The 17,220-nt window shown below is 35.9% G+C and overlaps 1 protein-coding gene across 1 annotated transcript; it reads right to left on the reverse strand.

Moving 5' to 3' along the window:
- Positions 1-15,998: 15,998 nt before the first annotated feature.
- LOC108343093 (uncharacterized) lies at positions 15,999-16,931 on the reverse strand. Its single transcript, XM_017581158.2, has 2 exons — positions 16,606-16,931; positions 15,999-16,412 (listed from the first exon to the last, which is right to left on the reverse strand). The coding sequence occupies exons 1-2, from the start codon at positions 16,812-16,814 to the stop codon at positions 16,157-16,159; spliced, it is 465 nt and encodes a 154-aa protein (XP_017436647.1). The 5' UTR covers positions 16,815-16,931; the 3' UTR covers positions 15,999-16,156.
- Positions 16,932-17,220: the final 289 nt, after the last annotated feature.

Consider the following 17,220-nt stretch of genomic DNA (forward strand, 5'->3'; position numbering starts at 1 on the left):
TCTTCTATAATTCCTTTTGTAGTCTTTTTTTTTTAATTCTGGGGTAGAGGAAACCTTCACATGCATTGATCTTGTTTCTATTTGTTGCCCATCTCTTCATGAGGTAAAGTTGAATGTCTTCCATCATTGTTATGATGAGCTTATTCATTATTGTCATGATTGCACTATTAAAAGTCTTTGACATATTATTCACAAGTGTGTCACAAGCAATCGTTGATGTGAACTTTGACTTTGACCAAAATCTACTTTAGAAGAAATGAAACATTAAAAACAACAAAAAATTTTAAATAATGAACATGCTTTTGAGTTTTGAATTCATACCTTGAGAGAATAGCTATCAAATATTTAAAGGCGTCTTTATTCAACTCTTTATTGTCTCTCATGATTACCTCTCATGCTTGAGGGAGTGTGTAGGGATGGCAACGGGTCGGGTCGGGCACGGATAGTGCCTACATGCAACCCGACCCGACAAAAAGAAATTCACCCGCTACCCGCACAAATACCCACTTAAAAAATATTCGCGGATATTTTAAAACCCGCGGATACCCGTGGATACCCGCAAATATTTAAAAAAAAATATTTTTATAAAATATTATAATAAAACTTAAATAAAGTTACAAAAAATATATAAAATATAATATATATTAAATTAAATATAAATTAAAATTTAATTTTAATTGTATTTAACCTTATAAAATATAAATTAATGTTAATTTTAATTAAATTTAACTTAATAAAATATAAATTAAATTTTTATTTTTAGTTTTTGCGGGTAGCGGATATTCGCTGGTATGGATAGTATAATATCCGCACCTGACCCGTTTATAAGCGGGTATTAAAAAACCCGCTACCCGTAATCCGCGGGTAACAACTATCTGTCGTGGATTTTATCCGCGGATATTCGCGGGCGCAAATTTTTTTGCCAACCCTATGTGTGGATGATGTTGTCTTCCATAATAGACATTTCAAACTTTTCCTAGGAAATTTCTTCCAAAAATTTGCATATATATGACGAACACAAAACCTTTTATCCACACCAGGTAAAAGTTGTTGTAATGCTGGAAAAACTCCCTATGGGAGTTGTTGACTACATTATGGTTCAGGTATGGCAAATTAAGAAAATAAATATATAAGAAAACTAAAAAAATATATGTAACTCACTTTTGTTGGTCTAAAATAAATGTAAATTTTAAACATAGTTCAACCCCACCAAGATCGTCAATCAACCACTTTAAAAACCAAGTTCATGTTTTGTTATTCTCAACTTCAATAACAACATATGCCAAAGGAAGCATTTGATCATCACCATCACTTGCAACAACTGATAACAATTCTCCGCCATATTTTCCTTTAAAAAAAAAACCATCTAAACCAATAATAGGCTTACAACATATAAAGTTATCTTGCATGCCTTCAAACACTCATATAATCTCTTTAAAATTGGGTTGTCCTCATTGCTTTCCACATTCACTTTCACTATAGATCTAGGATTCAACCTCAGAAGCTCATTTGCATATATATATTCTTTTAAATTGTTCTTGGAAACAACCATCAATGTTGTTGTAAGCCATTTTTTTTGCCCTAAAGGTCTTAGACCTAGACACACCAGTATTCCGTTTCCTACAAATTTTGTTTTGAAGGTCAGTCAGATTTGCTAAGACAAAATTGTCTATAAGACTAAAATGTCTAAATGCTCTCATATGTTTTGCAGTTTAACAAAACAACATTAAACGAAATGAGAATATGAATATGTTATTATTAGAATATTAGAATAGTTGAAACATAGGTAGGTGATAAGTTAAATACTTTGAAAACCTATTAACTTTGGAAAGTCTTAGAAAAACATATAGGCATAAACTAGATGCAACACTAAATGATTCCCAAAGATAACGTGTCAATGAGAGTCTTGTTAAATGCAAAAGTTATACCGAACCAAATGGTAACTAATTAAAACTCTTAAATAGATGATGAACAAATTTTCAATCCCCGAAAATGGAGTCAAAAACTTGTTAACCCTCGGCAAGTGTAACCGAATCGTATCAAGTAATAAACCTGGTAAGACCAAGTATCGTTCTTCCAAAGGACTCATGACCTAGACAGTTATGTGATTCGTTGATCATCTAAGACTTGGAACCAAAATTTTGTAGGTTTAAATGCAAAATACTGAAAAGTAAATATGTATGCATGTATTGATCAATGCGCAAGAAGAAACAAAACACGTGATTTGAATTATATGAATGAATATGTTGTTGGGGTTTATCAATTTCATCATTATCCACTCTCATGTATTCATGAATTCGTCTTTCTTTTCATTATTGTTAATGTCACTCTCTAAATTACCTTAAACCCGATGTCTCGGTGAAGAAAGCCTAATCATAATCACTAGTTTACAATGTCTTGTCTCCCTAGCAATTAATCATGCATTATAGTGAACAGAAGCTTAAAGGCAACCAACCATCATACTCCTATGTCTAGGTTTATACTATTCTTGGGAGAGATTCCCTAGATCTAGATTTCCCCGTATGTGTCCATATTGACAAAACCAATAATCATGACATCGAATGAGTTAAACAATGCATGCTTTGAGCAAAGAGGAAAAACCCTAACAATTAATGAAAGAAAGCATGTAGCTTATAAAAGATCTTGAAGAACAAATTCAATACATGAGAGTTTCAAAAGGATTACATTGACTCCGCAACAACAATAAAAGTTTATTTCTCCATCGTCATGGAAGAACTAGATGAACAATGGAATGAAAGAATGGAAGAGATAGAAAAACTCGAGAAAGAGAAGAGGAGAGTCGTCACCATCTCCAATTCTACCCCCAAGGGGTGAAAAATATGTTTCTGCTTCGTTCCAACCAAAGATATTAACCCTAGGTCCACTAAAACCTTATATAGAGTTCTACAAATTATAGAAAAGTAGGCCCAAGCCCTGACAGAAAACAGGTCCAAGCCCATAAAAATGGCGCTCAGAGGCACTTTTGCCGCTCAGCGGTAAGTGCGACACTGACGCTCAACGGAATTTGGCGCTCGGTGGTGATTTCGGCACTTCAAAACTGCCGCTCAGTGGAATTTACCGCTCAGCGCCACTCATCGCAACTTTTTCTGCACTCTGGTTGACTTTTCTGCATTCTGGTTGACTGGTTGACTTTTCTGATTGATTGTTCTGATTGATTGGTTGACTTTTCTGGTTTCTGGTTGACTTTTCTGCATTCCAACCATTCTGTACTTTAACTCTTCTTTCAAATCATTCCAATAACCTACAAAATCAAGGGAATCTAGCACAAAATCATTAAATTCACCTTCAACTCTCTTTTATTCACAAAACTAAAACAAAAACATGAGTTAAAACAAGTTTCTAAGTCAAAAAGGGTTTATTGATTATCAAAATTAAGTATAAAAATAAAGTTTTTTCAACCGTTATCAATAGATAAGAATGTAAAAGTGTTGAGACAATGTTTTTGGTAAGCCCTTTGAAAGTCTCCATTAATATTCCAAAAACTTGTAGAAGATAACTTGTAAAACACGCTTGTTGAAGAAAGTAGTATCGTAAAGTGGTTACACTAGACTAAACGATACCATGAGCTAAACCATTCACTTGATCCAATGATGTAGTCTTCAATCATGCTTGGTGTCTTAGTAAAAGGCTTAAATGATAACATGCTACCCGAATGGTAGAAAATGTAAAGCACTTTGTTGTTCTGAACAAGCATGGAATGTCATTAAATGCTCAACATTCAAAAACAACAAAAGTGATAAGGGAAAAGCAATATATGTTACATGCATATCAATTATACTTTGTGCATATAACCTACTACATGCATCCACCTACTCCATCCGATACATATTAGAAGTGGACGTTAGAAACAAAGAAGACATTCATGGATTGTTCTCTCTAACATAAGTTGTGCTAGATAAATAATATTACCTACTTTTGTCACAGTATTGAAAAAGTAAGTCTCCTATGAGAAGTTGACTTTAACCAATGGCTGCTTCATACGATAAGACTAAAAAGACACAAGGTTCAAGGCACAAGCTTAGTCTAACGGATATCTTTTATGAAGCCTTTAAATAAAAGATGATTTGAAGAAAGAATCAAGAGAATAACATATGAAAAGAATAGCTTACGAAAAGAATAATAAGAGAAGAGAAAAAAAAACATATCATCGAGAGAAAAGCACGGAAGAGCTCAAGAACTCAAAAGAGAATATCTGAGAAAAGAAAAAGCTCAAGTCTACAAATACTCTCAAGCTTCATTGTAATATAAGCTTAAAAATTGTAAGTAGAGAGAAAAGAGAGAAAAACACTTATCGAGTTTGTAGATTGAATTGTATTAAACAATATCCTCTCTGCGAGGTAATCGTTTATTGACTTGTAAGCAATAAGATTGATTGCACATTCTAAAGAGAATTCAAACACTTGTTGATTAACTCAGGTGAGTTAAGGATTACTAGGCAGCGTATCAAGTTGATACTAGGATTGTTTAGTGGAAACCAGAAGTGGGTGAAACTTAACCAGACGGTGTATCAGGTTGATACCAAGAGCGTCGAGGGATATCGGAAGTAGTGAAGAATACTGCACAACCACGAGTGGGTGAAACTCAACTAGATGGTGTATCAAGTGGATACCAAGAGCGTCTAGGGATATCAGGAGTGGTGAAAATATTCAGTTGTAACCTTGATGAAGATTATAGTGGAACCCTATAAGGTCAGAGGAGACTAGACGTAGCATAGTTGAAGTGAACCAGTATAAAACAACTATGCACTTGTTGTCTTACTCTTTCTCTCAACGCTTCTCTTATAAAACTTGCAGTTGCAATTTTATCTTTATACAAAACTTTCTATATCAAACGAATTTTATTAAAAATGAAGTTTTATTAAAACGTTGTAGCGAATATCTCTCAACCATTGAATAACACTTGAAAAGAACTCATTGGTTAAATTAATTTCAAAGTCGAGTTATTAAACATCCTACGTAAAATCTTTCATACTCGACGAAGGTGCTATATTATATCGGTTGCAAAAAAGTTTTCCAATAACACTATTCAACGCCCCCTTTTAGTGTTTTTCAGGTACTTCAAGATTAATATTTGTATTTTCTCTTATTGTCTTATCTAACCTGCCACTTAACCACTTTGAAGTGATTAGACAAACATTAAATTCCCTACTGCATTTATGGTTGTTGATATTTTTCATTAACTGCCATGTACTTTGTGCAGCTTTATACATACAATAAGCATACCATTAACATTTTCCTTTTGCACCATAACATTTAACAACCACTTTTCATTTGTCATTTCTAAAAATATTCAATTTTCTACCACTGTGAACACCATAAGTTCTAATTGCTTTAGTGAATTCTTCTTTTTAGTGAAGTACATGCCAACCTCCCATTTATAATCTTTCATAGTTTTGGGCATTGAAAATATCCCAATGTTCCCATATTGGTCTCTATCTTCATTCAAATTCAACACTTTTAAACTTTTAGATTCCTATTCAATCTTAGACAAACCTCTATCATGTAAACATGACATTCCAATGGATGACCTAGTTCCCATATCAACTTCAACATTACCTTGCCATAATTCATCTTCAACTTCATCTCATCAATATTAACATCCATTAAATCATTTTCACTCAAAATGTATGTTCGAACTCACTACAAAGATTAAGATAAAAGTCATCCTCACTATGACCCTTTTCATAGTGCCCATCTCCCTCCACATTAACTTGTTCTTGACAATGAGCGTCTCCCTCTCCATTAAATTCTTATTAACAATCATTATTTCCCTCCACATCAACCTCAAGTAGACTCTCTCCCTCAAAACCAACATCAAGTACATCTCCTTCCTCCAAACCAACTTTAGGTACACTCTATCCCTCCAAACCAACCTTAGGTACACCCTCTCCCTCTAAACCAACTTCAGGTACACCCTCCCGCTCCAAACCAACATCAGGCAGACCCTCTCCCTCCAAACCAACATCAAACAGACCCTCTTCCTCCAAACCAACATCATGCAAACTCTGTTCCTCTAAGCCAACATCAAGCAGACATTCTCCCTCCAAACCAACATAAGGTAGACCATCTCCCTTCAAACCAAACTCAGGTACACCCTTTCCCTCCAAACCAACCTCAAGTACACACTCTCCCTCCAAACCAACCTTAGGTACACCCTCTCCGTCTAAACCAATCTCAGGTACACCCTCTCCCTCTAAACCACTCTCATTACAATCACCAGCAAAATATTCTGACATATTTATTATGTGAGGTTCGAACACCATGTGTACAACATACAAGTGAACTTGACCATTGAGTGTGGCAATGTTCACCATATGACATGCACCTTTGTCATCGGACAACAATTCCAACCTTCTTTCCAACACAAAACCTTCACCTAGTGAATACCACAACTCCTTAACATTCACATAACTCATCTCCATCAGAATGGAGAATATCTCAAAGTAGATACATTTGTCTAGGTCACGAGAAAACGTACTGCTTTCTCCATCGTATTTCAGTGGCCCATTATCCATAAATTTTCCACCTTGGTGAAACACTACTTCAATATGTGCCTCATACATCTCAACTAATATGTGTGTGTGTATATATAACCTTGTTAAACACGAAAATGACCAAAGAATATGAAAGATATTACATTTCATATAACAAATAAATCCACACACCGATTTCGAATGGGGACCATAGTAAAAACACCATCAGACATAATGAGGGACAACAATTGTCAACTTATTACATAAACAAATATGCATTCCACTACATTACACAGAAAATTACAAAAATGCACAACAATGTCAAAAACCCTAAAATGACACATACATTCTGATACAAGAAGGTCTAACACCATAGGACCCATCACAAGAGGAATGGCCAAAAAGCTCCAAGATGAATATTCTCCTCAAGGTCAAGTACTATTTGCTATCTTTGGATGGAAAATTGGAGAACAAGAAGATATGCCAAATCTGCCAAAACATGGAGAAGGGTAAAAAGGACATTTCTATACAAGAAGGGGTGTACTTATCCTTCTATGGGGGCTGCATTAGTAATTGTTTTTCTTCACATAAAACTCAATTTTCACGTGTTTTAGAAGCTAAACATGTAGCACATGGGTCCAGATCTGCAACGTGAAAATTGCTTGCTTAAAGCCTTGAGATTAATCTATAAAATCTCATAGGAAAAGCTTGTAAATCACTTTTGGATTGTAGTAAAGAATTTCTGCTGAAATGTCTAGCAAATTCCTTCTCTAAGAGTCACTTCTTAGCTTGATCTCCATTGCAACTTCTTCCACTCTAGGAAGCCTTCTGAGTTGTTAATCATCTCTCCAAGCTAGCCTCCATCTCCATTCACCATAAGCACCAACAATCCGCTGCCACACCTCCAAAGATCCCATCCAGAAATTTCAAGTCTGCACAACAATCTGCAGCTGCTACCGCCACTGCTACCTTGGTTTCAGCTGTCTTCCAAGTCTCCCTGCATCTCCAATTTCACGGCTCTGCTTCTCTACATCTCCTAGGATGTATCAAGTGGTATTCAGAGCTTAGGTTCTAACTTGAACCGTGAGATAAGTGGTTTCATCTTTCATTTTCCAAACTGTTATTCAATTCCTACTATGTCTTGTGGTTATTCTGAAGTTTGTTTCTGTTTCAGCATCTATGATGTGTTTAGGCTTCTATGTTTTAAGTTTTATTGATACCAGCTCTATTTGCTTGAGTCTATCATCATTTTATTCGGTTATCTCTTGTTGTTTTGAGTCATTTTAATCATTTGAGCATCAATTCCGTTTTGTCTTAGTCATGTTTGGTTAATTTGCTGTTTTGTCATCAAATTTGGTTTTTAACCAAGTTTTTACGGTTCTGAAAGTGTTGGATGTGGCTACACCAATTAAGAGCAATGAACAATCAAGAGATGAGCTCAGGTGTTTAAATTTGCCAACCAAAATCAGATCTGCATGTTTTTTTTTAGTTTTTGTTCTGTTATTCCAGAAAGTGTTACTGCTGTAACAAAACTCCACTGTTCATTTAGCATTGTGCACTGTTCTATTGAACAACAATTGAATGAGTTAATGTCTGAATCATTTGGAACATGAAATGATTTGATTCCAAGTGTTTTGTAATGTTGTAAGCATCAAAAAAATGCAGTAGTCGATCTGCAAGTGTTTTGAGTTAAAAATTATGCATAATTTGAGTTGGATTGGTACTAGATCATTGCCAATCATTTTTAAGTTGATTCTGCTGTGTTGAGCAACTTTCAAATACCATTTTCAGACTCCTTTTGATGTTTTTAATCCAGAATCAAAGCCAATCTACATTTTGAACTTTGTGGTTGTGAATTTGAGCTGAAAATGACCACTGCAGTATTCCAATTCTGTTACACAGTGATTTAGCTCATTATAGCTGTTTCTGCAAGTCCTCACTCATCATTGAAACATATTTAAGTCATGGGAATGAGCATATAAAATGTACTGTGCATTTGGTCATTTTTCTGGGTAGATTTGTGTTGGCTGCCAAGAGCTATGCAGTAAAATTTTTGGTCCAGAGATTCAAAGTTTGGCTGTTTAATTCAATAAGAGTGGATGTAGTAAAAGCCATTGGTCCATAACATATCAAAAGTTCAAGTTAAAAAGAGTGATTAAAACATTAAAAGGCAGAATAGGACCAATACATCCTGTTTTCGAAATTCTGGTTGCACCTTTGAACATTGCTGTCAAAAATTAATGCAAGTTCATTGAGACATTTCAACAAACAGTTTGGTCCACTTTCATTGCATAGCTATTTCGTGTTTGATTCTGGTTTCTGGTCTTTTATTGCGTTTTAAATCTGTTCTAGAGCCATTCCTAAGATCATTTTGATGTGCCACCGTGATTGATAGCCATTTAATTGCTTGTTTTTCTGAATCTTGAACACTCTGCACACCATCTGTTCGACAAAAGTCCTGGTGTTGTTGTCACTTGGATGTGATTTTGCTGGCAATTGTGGTGGTAGTTTCTGTGACTAATTGGTTTGTTGGATAGGTGAACTATAACTCAAATGGCTCACTGCAAGTGGAAGCATCAAAGGAAGTTCAATTAGTGAAGAAAAGTGAATGAAGTTGAGCCTTGAAGAAGGAAAGGCCGTGACTTGCAGCAGAATTCTATACTGCAGAAAATTAATTTCTTGGTTTAGGTACTTTGCAGCTGAGATAATTGTTTAGAATCCAGTAGATTCAAGTTCTTTGAGAGCAACCAAAGCTGCACACATTGTTCCTTAGCCTATTCTAACTTTCCTTTTCCAAGTTACCAAATTTTCTTTGTAATTTCCGTTGTTTTCTTTGGTTGTAAGTTCCAAATCCAAGCAAGTGAGGTGATAGAGTTCACAAGTGCTCTTCCCTCATTTGTAACTAGACTCAAAGAAGTCTCACAACCTAAAATTGAGTAGACGGTGAGTGTGTCTTAGATCCAAAGTCTAAGCCTCACCTAGGAGACCTCAATTTAATGGTTTTTCCAATCTTCGACTAGATAGCATATATCTTGTGCGAATAGGAAGCTCTCTTAGGGGTCCGAATTTAGAGTTAGGTTGTGTTCTTTCTTTGCTTTGTGTTTTCTTTGTTGTCTTTAAGACTTAAGTGGATTTAAGAGTGATTTTGATCTAAGGACTCTAGTAAGTAGCAAGAAGCATATTTGGCAAGGATAAGGCTTGGTACTTAAGCATTCCTAGTGAATCACCTCCCTTACCTGGAATATTGCTTCAAGTGAAAATCTCTAGTCTTTACTTCAAGAATAACATTTAAGTCCATCATAATGTCTAGAAGGCATTCTCCTAGGATTAGTGATAGTGAAAAAGAACATTTTTCTCTTCAAACTTTAGTTAATGAATTCAAGGAAATAAGAAGAGAAATGAATGAAGAGAAAGTCAATAGAGAGCTTCAAAATGCTGTTATTCAAGATGAGTTGAGATTAATAAGGAAAAGTAAGTCTAGGGGAAGTCAGAGTGAAAACTCTCAAGAGGGAGGGATGTCTTTGAGTTTGGGTGATTATTACCCTCATCAGCCTTCTACTTCTAGGAGGCATAGGAGAAATTCTCATGCACCCCCACCCCCTAAAGAAGTCAATGTTGTGTTGCCTCACTTCCATGGGAAGGACAATGTAGAGGCTTATCTTGATTGGGAGATGAAGGTAGAACAATTGTTTGAATGCCACCAAGTAAGTGAAGAGAGGAAGGTCTCTCTAGCTACCCTAAGCTTTCAAGGGTATGCAATGTATTGGTGGACTGCCTTGGTCCAAGAGAGGCTTAGACATCAAGCCCCTCTCATCCACTATTGGAATGATCTCAAGTCTGCCCTTAGGAGGAGACACATTCCCTCCTACTATAATAGAGAACTCATGGATAAACTTCAAAGGTTACAACAAAGGTCTATGACAGTTGAGGAATATAGACAAAAGATGGAGTTGTATATGATGAGGGCAGGCATAGTAGAAGGTCCAGAAACTACTTTAGCTAGATTTTTAAGTGGGCTCAATTTTGACATAAGAGATAAGGTTGAACTTCTACCTTATAGAGATTTGAATGATCTTGTTCAAATGTGTATAAAGGTAGAACAACAAAACTTGAGAAAATCTTCTTCTAAAAGAATTCAAGTTCAACCTACTTTTGAAAAGAAAATTTTTAAAGAAAAAGAGCCATTTAAACCTCTAGCCAAAATAGAAGAGAGACCCAAGAAAGAAACACCCTCACACACCAGAACCAGTGAAATCAAATGCTTCAAATGTCTGGGAAGGGGTCATGTAGCTACTCAATGTCCTACAAAAAGAAACATTATTTTGAAAGGCAAGGACATTTATAGTAGTGAAAGTGACACCCCAACTAGTACAAGTGAGAGTGAGGAAGAAGAGAGGGAAGAGGAAATATATGCTGATGATGGGCAACTGCTCATGGTGAGAAGGATACTTAGCAACCAACCAAGTCTTGAACACATATCACAAAGAGAGAACATCTTTCACACAAGATGTAAAATTCAAGAAAATCATTGTTCTCTCATTGTTGATAGTGGATCTTGTTGCAATTGTTGTAGCACAAGGTTGGTTGAGAAATTGAAGCTTGGTATTATACCCCATCCAAAACCTTATAAACTTCATTGGCTAAATGAAGATGGGGATATAATAGTCAAGAATCAAGTGAAGTTGGCATTTTCCATTGGGAACTTCAAAGATGAAGTTTTGTGTGATATAGTTCCCATGGAAGCATGTCATGTGTTATTGGGGAGACCATGGCAATTTGATCATCAAACTATCCATCATGGTCTAACCAATACCATCACTATCCATCAAAAGGACAAGAAGTTTGTGCTTCATCCTTTGACTCCTACACAAGTGGCTAAGGATCAAGCACAAATGAAGTCTTTAAGAAAGCAAGAACATGATCAAAAGAAAAAGTCAAAAAGAAAGGAGGGTATAGCAACAAGTGTGCCACCTAAGGTCACTCAACATGAAGTCCTTTTAAACAAAAAGACTTTAATCAATACACTTCAAGTTGAGCAACCTTCATATCTTCTTCTTTGTCAAGGGACACTTACATGCACATCTAGTGATTCAAAGACTTCAACTCCTTCTCCTTCCATTCAAAAACTTTTGAAAGAATTTGATGATCTATTCCCACAAGAAATTCCAAAAGGGCTTCCACCCATAAGAGGAATTGAACATCAAATTGATTTCATTCCAGGGGCAGTTCTTCCTAATAGGCCAGCCTATAGGACAAACCCCCAAGAAACTAAGGAGATTGAGACACAAGTCCAAGAGTTGCTAGATAAAGGCTTAGTTCAAAAGAGTCTAAGTCCATGTGCTGTACCAGTGTTGCTTGTCCCAAAAAAAGATGGGAAGTGGCGCATGTGTTGTGATTGTAGAGCTATCAACAACATCACAATCAAGTATAGACATCCCATTCCTAGGCTTGATGATATGTTGGATGAATTGCATGGAGCACAAATATTTTCAAAGGTAGATTTAAAAAGTGGCTATCACCAAATAAGAATTAAAGAAGGTGATGAATGGAAAACTGCCTTTAAGACCAAGTTTAGATTATATGAATGGCTAGTTATGCCTTTTGGTCTTACAAATGCTCCAAGCACATTCATGAGACTTATGAATCATGTCCTTAGGGATTGCATTGGGAAGTTTGTAGTTGTTTACTTTGATGACATCTTGGTATATAGTCAAAATTTGCAAACTCATGAAAATCATTTGAGAGTTGTTTTAACAATTCTTAGAACACACAAATTGTTTGCAAACTTTGACAAGTGTACCTTTTGTGTTGATAGTGTCATATTTCTTGGATTTGTGGTCACCAAAAATGGGGTTCATGTGGACCCAGAAAAAAATAAAGGCTATCCAAGATTGGCCTCCTCCAAAGAATGTAGGAGAAGTAAGGAGCTTCCATGGGTTGGCAAGCTTTTACAGAAGATTTGTTCCTAACTTCTCTAGTCTTGCTTCACCCCTCAATGAGTTGGTGAAAAAAGATGTTACATTCCATTGGGGGGATAAACAACAAAAAGCTTTTGAGCTACTCAAAGAGAAGCTCACACAAGCACCCATTCTAGCTTTGCCAAATTTTTCCAAAACTTTTGAGCTAGAATGTGATGCTTCAGGATTTGGCATAGGTGTAGTATTATTACAAGAAGGACACCCAATTGCATACTTTAGTGAAAAACTTCATGGTGCCTCTTGTAATTACCCCACCTATGACAAAGAACTATATGCACTTGTGAGGGCTCTTCAAACTTGGGAACATTACCTTGTTGCCAAGGAGTTTATCATTCATAGTGATCATGAATCACTTAAGTATTTGAAGAGCCAACACAAGTTACAAAAGAGGCATGCTAAGTGGTTGGAATTCATTGAACAATTCACTTATGTTATTAAATACAAGAAAGGAAAATCCAATGTGGTGGCTGATGCTTTGTCAAGAAAAATTAATCTATTAGCCACATTGGGAGCTCAAATTCTTGGATTTAATAACATTCTTGAATTATATTCACAAGATCTTGATTTTGCTCATATCTATGAGGAATGTCTCAATAAGCCTCAAGGAGGATTCTATGTGAAAGAGGGGTATCTTTTTAAAGAAGGAAAAATTTGCATTCCCCAAGGTTCACATAGAAAACTCCTTGTTAAAGAGACACATGAGGGAGGATTAATGGGGCATTTTGAGGTAGAAAAGACCCTTGGCATGTTGAAAGAAAAATTCTTTTGGCCTCACATGAGAAGGGATGTTCAAAGGCATTGCTTTAAGTGTATAACTTGTTTAGAAGCTAAATCTAAATCAATGCCTCATGGACTGTATACTCCTTTGAATGTTGCTTCCACCCCTTGGGAAGAGATAAGTATGGATTTTGTGTTAGGTCTTCCTAAAACTTCTAGGGGTTTTGATTCTATCTTTGTGGTGGTAGATAGATTTAGCAAAATGGCTCATTTTATACCTTGCCACAAAGTAGATGATGCAAGCAACATTGCAAAGTTATTCTTTAGAGATGTGGTTAAACTTCATGGGTTACCTAAGGTAATAGTTTCGGATAGAGATACAAAATTTCTTAGTCACTTTTGGCGGACCTTATGGTCTAGATTAGGGACTAAGTTATCTTTTTCTACTACTTGACATCCTCAAACAGATGGTCAAACTGAAGTAGTCAATAGATCTCTTTCCACTTTACTAAGGGTAGTTCTTAAAGGAAATCACAAATCTTGGGATGAGTACCTACCTCATGTTGAGTTTGCCTACAATAGAGTAGTTCATGGAACTACTAAATTGTCTCCTTTTGAAGTTGTTTATGGTTTTAATCCTTTGACACCCATGGATTTAATACCCCTTCCAAATTCTATTGATTTTGTTCATCAAGATGGGGTATCTAAATCTAAATTTATCAAAGATTTACATCAAAGGGTTAAAATTCAAATTCAACAACAAAATGAGAAATATGCCAAGAAACATAATAAGGGCAAGAAAGAGTTAATCTTCAAGGAAGGAGATTTAGTTTGGATTCATCTTAGAAAGGAAAGATTTCCTCAACTAAGAAAATCCAAACTCAATCTTAGAGGAGATGGACCCTTTAGGGTGATCAGGAGGATTAATAACAATGCATATCAACTTGATCTTCCTCCTGAATATGGTGTTCATGCTACCTTCAATATATCTGATCTTAAACCTTTTGCAGGATTTGATAGTGAAGATGAAGATCTTTTGGATTTGAGGGCAAATCCTTCTCAAGAGGGAGGGGATGATACAAGAAGGTCTAACACCATAGGACCCATCACAAGAGGAATGGCCAAAAAGCTCCAAGATGAATATTCTCCTCAAGGTCAAGTACTATTTGCTATCTTTGGATGGAAAATTGGAGAACAAGAAGATATGCCAAATCTGCCAAAACATGGAGAAGGGTAAAAAGGACATTTCTATACAAGAAGGGGTGTACTTATCCTTCTATGGGGGTTGCATTAGTAATTGTTTTTCTTCACATAAAACTCAATTTTCACGTGTTTTAGAAGCTAAACATGTAGCACATGGGTCCAGATCTGCAACGTGAAAATTGCTTGCTTAAAGCCTTGAGATTAATCTATAAAATCTCATAGGAAAAGCTTGTAAATCACTTTTGGATTGTAGTAAAGAATTTCTGCTGAAATGTCTAGCAAATTCCTTCTCCAAGAGTCACTTCTTAGCTTGATCTCCATTGCAACTTCTTCCACTCTAGGAAGCCTTCTGAGTTGTTAATCATCTCTCCAAGCTAGCCTCCATCTCCATTCACCATAAGCACCAACAATCCGCTGCCACACCTCCAAAGATCCCATCCAGAAATTTCAAGTCTGCACAACAATCTGCAGCTGCTACCGCCACTGCTACCTTGGTTTCAGCTGTCTTCCAAGTCTCCCTGCATCTCCAATCTCACGGCTCTGCTTCTCTACATCTCCTAGGATGTATCACATTCAATACAAACATACCTTCAATCAAACTCACTTCACTACCAATGAAATTCTGATTCTTCACTTTCACTTCTTTGTGAACTGAATCCCAATTTCTCTTATTCTTTTTGTTGTTGAATCCTTAATTTTGTTTCTAGTCAAAGCTCTATCAATCCCTAATTTATCACTATATCAATTTCGTTTTTTTATTTTATTTTTCTGAGCACTCTTTTTTTTCACATCATAGTGTTCTACATGTTACATGTTAGAAAAAAAATGTCACCACATCACATAATATTCAAGTTAACATACACAATAAGTTAATGTTATCGATATAAATAATGTGAATAAAAAATGACTTATGATGCACATTAAACCATTTGGGGACGAACATATTGTCCCTAAAGTGGGTACCAAACGATCAATTAAGCTAAAATTAAGAAAAAGAAATATTATTGACGTAAAAAATATTTGTGTTCAAAGAAAAAAAAAAGGAGAGTATATATAAAACATAAGGTCCATGACATAAAGAATGCATAAACCTAACAAAATAATAATAAACCTAACAAAATAATAGTAAAGGGTACAAAAACTCGATCATATAAACTCGACAGCTTAAGCTTGACCATATAAGTTCCACAATTTAAACTCGGATATATAAACTCGAGAGCATAAACTCAATCATATAAGATCGACCAAAATAATCTCTAAAGTACAAATTCGGCTCATTTCATTTATATTTATGTTATTTTAAGACTCTATTTAAGCCATTATGATATTAATATAACGTGAGTTAGAAATTAAACAGGTGATTGATTGACATCTTAGCTTGATGAATATTAACACATTAATTTGAATGATGCTTTGATCTAGTTCGTAATGCGTTTGATTTTATGGGTTGATTCATGTTATAACACCAATTAGAAGATTTTTGTAGTTTTCTCATAATAGCAGCACGAAAGTTTGAACTTATCAGTCTTCAAGGAGTCGTGCGGGGTAATCATCAACATCATTTGGCTCATTCTAAGCGCAACCATTAATGACAGTCCTATGAGCTCTTACAGAATCATCAACATACATTTCTTTGTAAAAGAATGTCATTTCACTCCATTAAACCTGTGAAGCTAAAATGTCTTATTCAATCGAACGACAATGGTAATACAAAAACAACTTGAACCATTTGAAAATGACAATAGAAAGGTTAAATATGTGGAAACTATTCAGGTGGAGGAGGTGGTGGTGGTGCGTCTTTATTAACGGGTTTGCCTCTAGCTCTCAGCTTGTCAACTTCTTCTTTCATGGCTTCTTTTCTCCTTTTGCTAGCCAATATTTTAGCCATAACACCACTCACGCCCGGGTCCTTTTTCTCCGTCGGTGGTGGAGGCGGTGGACGCCTTGCTGCACCACTTGCCCTTTGCTCATCAAGCAAACCCAACCCCACCACTACCGCACCACTCAGCCCCATCAATGTCCTACACGCAATATTGTAATTGTAATAACAATGCACCATTCTTTATTTCATTTTATTAGGTAGCTTATTCGATTTATTCATTTAATTTCAATAGACTACAATAATAATAATAATGAGTAAAAGTAAAATATTTCTCTATGTTAAGAAGTTATAAAGTATTACCAGTTTTGCAGTTGCAGTTATAAAGGAGATACCTGCGATGCAGAGAGTGGCTACGATGAGAAGGGACTTGATGAAGATCAGAGATGGAAGAGGGCTGTGATTGTTGATATTGGGGACCAAAGCTGGACACTGTTGACGTCGGAAAGTTACCATTTTTCTGAGAATAGAGGAGGGTCTTGCGGGCTCTCGAGGAGAGAGCTGCTGCAGCAGTGGTAGGAGGTGGTGTTAGTAAATGAGCCATTGGCTCCTATTCTGAAATGAGGAAGCAGAAGCAGAACCAGAAGCAGTCAGGAATAGGCAAGTGGTTTATTGATTAAGTTTTGGTGGTTATCTCGTTACACGAAATAGGAAAATACTCGCTAACGTTAGTGTGGATGTTATTTGAATAAATGTGTGATCTGATAGTGGAAATCCATTGGCTCATTCCGGATAAGGTTCCATCCGTGGACCCTCACCAGCTTCGCCTTTATTTTAAATCACGTTTTTTTGTTTATTAAAACCAAACGTATGCCTTTATGGTAGCAAGCCATCATCAAACAAAGCTCGTTGAACATCAATAACCATATCCATGATCGTGAATGAGGGAATGAGAAGGCTCTACATAAATACAGATGGATAAGAAGAAATTCTGCTTTAGGATCAAGTGC

Source organism: Vigna angularis, chromosome 1 (genome assembly GCF_016808095.1).
Source record: "Vigna angularis cultivar LongXiaoDou No.4 chromosome 1, ASM1680809v1, whole genome shotgun sequence".
NCBI lineage: Eukaryota > Viridiplantae > Streptophyta > Magnoliopsida > Fabales > Fabaceae > Vigna > Vigna angularis.

Excerpts from the sequence above, each read along its gene's own strand:
- LOC108343093 (XM_017581158.2), bottom strand. The coding sequence starts at position 16,814 with ATGGCTCATTTACTAACACCACCTCCTACCACTGCTGCAGCAGCTCTC. Across the intron at positions 16,413-16,605 it reads AGCCACTCTCTGCATCGCAG|GACATTGATGGGGCTGAGTG; the intron begins GTATCTCCTTTA and ends TATTGCGTGTAG.